The sequence below is a fragment of the Miscanthus floridulus genome, chromosome 4 (genome assembly GCF_019320115.1).
Source record: "Miscanthus floridulus cultivar M001 chromosome 4, ASM1932011v1, whole genome shotgun sequence".
NCBI lineage: Eukaryota > Viridiplantae > Streptophyta > Magnoliopsida > Poales > Poaceae > Miscanthus > Miscanthus floridulus.
Window position 1 is genome coordinate 41363265 of NC_089583.1, and position 4529 is coordinate 41367793.

The 4529-nt window shown below is 51.0% G+C and overlaps 1 protein-coding gene across 1 annotated transcript; it reads right to left on the reverse strand.

Moving 5' to 3' along the window:
• Nucleotides 1-2865: 2865 nt before the first annotated feature.
• On the reverse strand, nt 2866-3246 carry LOC136548423 (uncharacterized). The gene has a single exon (XM_066539954.1). It carries the CDS (start codon nt 3244-3246, stop codon nt 2866-2868), a length of 381 nt encoding a protein of 126 aa, XP_066396051.1.
• Nucleotides 3247-4529: the final 1283 nt, after the last annotated feature.

Below are 4529 nucleotides of genomic sequence, written 5' to 3' on the forward strand. Positions count from 1 at the left end.
ATGCAATTTCCATGATTTTTGTAGGTCACTGTATAGTTCTAAAAATTATGAAATTTGTTTTGGTACACTAATTTGTCATGAGGAAGCTTACATAAAATTTTCAGGTCATTTGGAACAAGTTCATTTTTGGGCTTATTTCCAAATTAATTCAATAATAAATAAAAGCAAACCCTAAGTGTTTGATTAATGTTGAATCTTGTTTTGGTCATGTTTTGTGACTAGTAGAGTTTCACGATTCTTTTGGTCAAGTCACATGTGTGGTTCTTGATGGTAGGATTGCAAGTTGGTTTTGTTGGCTTGCAACTGTACCGTGAAGGAATATCGTATTCGGGGTGTTTTTACATTTCATGTATCGTGAAAGCATCATGTTTACATTATCATCATGTTAAAGCACATATTATCGTTTCATGTAGAACCCGAGAGTGAAACGATTCTAGTTGAGCAAGTTCTGGAAGAATCCTCAGTTGTCACGGGATTCGATAATCGTGATACTGATTCAGAATCTGAGATCGTCAACGAAGGCAAGCCCCGGTTTATGCATTAAACCATTACCTTGTTACTTTGAAAAGTTTATCACCTATGTTACTTATTGCATTAAGTTGATATGTCAAATGTTACCTACTTGATGCATTGCCTACCTTGTTAATTGTTTACCATCCTTGAAGATGTTTTCATTTACAAAGGCGTAGAATGCTTAGTATGCTTTATGGTAGGTTTTCAAAGCAAAAGTTTTGGTACAATCAAAGATGGCATACTGGCCAAAGAGAGAAAGAAGGTAGAATGAACTAGAGACTAGTCAGGTGACTTATCTTAAATGTTGGGTAATGTTGCCGACTATGTCGCTTAAAGGCCACTCATTGTGGATCTTCTGAACGAGACACTTTGTAGTATTGGTCACATACTTTGATAAGCCTACTTCGGCTAATCCGATACTAAGACGAATGCCCACGCACAGGGAGTGGAGAGATGGTGGGAGTAGCATGTACCCTCGTGGCTGGAATGTGGCCGAATTTGAGGTGTGCTGTGCTCTCGGGTGGCATGGAGATGGCTTAGTATAGGAGGATCCGGTAGCGAGGTTGATATATGCAAGATTAAGTTCTACATATGTCGTGTGATAAGGAATCCCCAGCTGGGACTTGAATCAATTCGAATTGTCGGTGCTCCGCGGATATGGAGACTCGATTCATTATAGAAGCAATGCAGGACTGGTGAATTACTAAAATATGAGAAAGAATGGAATGAGAAGGAATGGAATATGGGAAATGTACGTTTAGTTTGAGATAATGAACTAAAAGGACTTAGGGGTAAAATTTGAGAATAGGATAAATATAGTAAGCTTTTGGCAAAGGACTTTGAATTTTGCTACACCCTTACCTTGTCCCAAACCCCTGCATCTCTACAGTCTTACACCCCGTTACGTCGGGTTAGTCTTGTTGAGTACCTTTGTACTCAGGGTTTGTTAACCCTTGTTGCAGGTGAGTTGCATGCGCAGGCTTGTTTTGGTCCCTGCTGCATGACTATGTTTGAAGTCAATGACGATGAGGAGTGATGAATGGCCTTTGGACAAGGCACTAGTTTGTATGATAAATAAAGTTAATGTAATATTATCCCGCTACTATGGTTGTATGACACTTATGGTATTGTAAGTTTGAAAACAACTGGTTTGTAACTATGTTATCTTAAGACTTTTGCTATCTTTTACTCTGGTATATATTTGAATAAACTATTGTAATCTGCAATGTCTGTGATTGGGGATCCTGTTTGAAAAGAGAATCATGGATGATTCGGGTCTCCTGAGGACACCCGACAGACCTGTTGAGTTGTTGGGAACTCATGTACGCTATCCGAGGTCTGTTAAGACAATGATAGGTGTACATGGGCCCAATTCCTTAGGAGGTTCTACCACACGCGGCTCCGAGATCCGCCCGGAGGGAGTTGACCACCTGACGTGCCTCATCGTGCTCTCGAACGGCCCGGTCGCGCTCCTCGTGGGCCGTGCCATGCTCCGAGCGAAGTCTTTCTTCAGTTTGGTGCAGCTCGTCCCACTCCCTGTGCAACCGAGCGATCACCTTGGCGTCCTAGTCCACCCTCTGCTGCAGGGCCGTGGACCTATCCTCGGCCTTCCGCCTAAGACCCCGCTCCATCTCTAGCTTAGCTAGGACCTCGATGGCCCGCTCACTGGCCACGACATCCTTCTAGAGCAGCTCATCCCACTCCTTTCAGATCCTAGTGGCCATCTCCTTGTCCAGCTTCACCCTCACCGACAAGTCTTCGAACATCCCATGGATCTCCTTTGTGTCCTGACGCGCTTTGGCCTCCTGCTGCTGGGCGGCAGTAAGCTACGCACCCACATCTCCTCGTAACCAGGCCTCCTCGATAAGGTGGTCCCATTCCACCTTTTTCTCATGAAGGAACCAGGACTTGTTCCGGCTATGAGCAACGATACACTGAAAAGAAGACTGGTATCAAAAACACAAAAACACAAAAATACGTGAAGAAAGAAGAAAACGAGGGAGAAGATCAAGCGGATACCCGACCGATAGGAACAAGGATTTCGTGTAGGGCACCACTGGCCTAGCTCAAGGCATCCATCATAGCCGAGAACCCAATGTCAAGATTTTCCCGCTCCAAGCTCTCGGCAGCATCGTCAAGCGAGAAAAGAGCCGATGTTGGGTCCTCGGCGGCCATCCACTGGAGCGGCAGCTCCCCCCACGTGGGGGAACGGCTGCCCCCTGACAACAAGGCTGGAGGCGACCTCCTGCGGGTCCTCTCCACCACCGCCACGATGCCTAGAGACCCTCTGGCCGTGTCCTCCTCCATCCAGCCCACCTCAGGCACCGCAGCCTGGGCCGCCGGTGACATGGCTCACGCTGCTCCCTCAGACGCCACCACGGCTGTGTCTAACTGCGCCTGGCTCGTCGGTGTTGGGGACCCTTCAGCTGCATCCTCCTCCACCCGGCCCGTGTCGGGCGCCGTCGCTTGGGCCACCGGATGCATGGATTGAGCCGCCCCCTCGGACACCACCATGGCCACGTCCGGCTGCCCCTGGCTTGGTGCGGTCGCGGCAACCCCCACCGGTGACACCGGACCCTCGGCTGGCGGTGCCGCACCCACCATGGAAGACGCCGCCCGCTTAGCAACCACCGAGGGCGCAGGCGCCACCACGGGCGCCGCTGGATCAGCCAACGAGGCCACAGCATCAGCGCCGCTCCTGCCCGAAACAGGGGCGACGTCGGGCAGCGCCATCCGTCCTGCCTGAAGGGCAAGGCTCTTCTTGGGTGCTAGCCCTAGAGAGTGGCCCCATCGCAAGAATCTGCAAGAGGAAAAAAGGCATAAGGTCAAAACAGAAAAATAAAAGGGGGAAAAACAGGGGAGTCAGTGGCCTACTCGGGTGCCTTTGGGCGGCGGGAATGTTTTGGGGATGAACCCCTAGACCCCTGCCCCGAGTCATCTGGGCGGGACTGCTTCGAGCCTGCCCCCTGCTCCCAGGCAGGGGGGCTCATCTCCCTCATCCCCAAGGGCGCGGCAACGGAGCCGCCCCTCTCCGTCGTTGCCTCGGGCGTGGCGGTGGACCTGCCCGCCCCGTCAGCTCGTGGGGCGGGGCAGCAGAGCCGCCCCCTCCATTAGCACCATGGGGGCGATGGGTGACCCATCTCCCCCCATCCATTGATCGTCCGGCGGCACCTTGGATGGGGCGACAGATTCTTTAGCTTCCACCGGCCCCGAGGACTCGCTTCCCTCCGCATGGAAGGGGAGGGGTCCCTGCATGGGTCAGTGGGCGGCTGTCAGCATATCTTCGTCCTCCAGGACGTCCCAATCCACGCCAGTGGCTACCTTGTCATTGTCGTCGTAATCATCATCGTCACTGTCTGTCTCCTCTCCTCGATCACACGCTTGCTGCTTCCATAGCCGCTCCTTCTTCTTGAGCTCCCTTGTCCTTTTGTCCCAGGCGGCCACGATATGATTTGTGGCCGCCAGGATCTGGTCCTTCGACAGCAAAGCTGAGCTATCCGTGAGGACAAGACTCCTCGGCTGGTCCTGCAATCCTGAGGTCAGTGTCGAAGGGTTAGAAGTTCAAGTGAAGAAAAGGACACGGGAAGGGAGAACTTACGAAATCGATGAACCTCGGTTTCGACCGCATCGGAGGATGTCCTGGCACCGGGTACACAAAGGCAAGGACAACACCATCGGTGTCCTTCGAAGGCTCCATCGCCTCCTTGATCCGCTGTGCCACTTCAGTGGAAGGGAGTGCTCCGTCGGCGAGTGTCGTCCCTTCAAGCGACGCCCTAGGCGCCATTAGGTATAGGGGGAGCGCATGGCTCATCAGCGGCGCTACCCTCTATAACACCCTAGGTGTTTGGCTTCCACATAATTGCATGTCATTTCATAAACATATGCATCATCTATGTCATCATGCCATTTGTCACTGAAACATGCATATGCAACATTCACATATTCTGTTTGTTCATACCTTCTTGCTTATGAATGGTAGTAGTGCAACATGTGAATGCAACATTAATTTCTCATAC

Coding starts and splice junctions, on each gene's coding strand:
- LOC136548423 (XM_066539954.1), bottom strand. CDS start 3,246: ATGGCGCTGCCCGACGTCGCCCCTGTTTCGGGCAGGAGCGGCGCTGAT.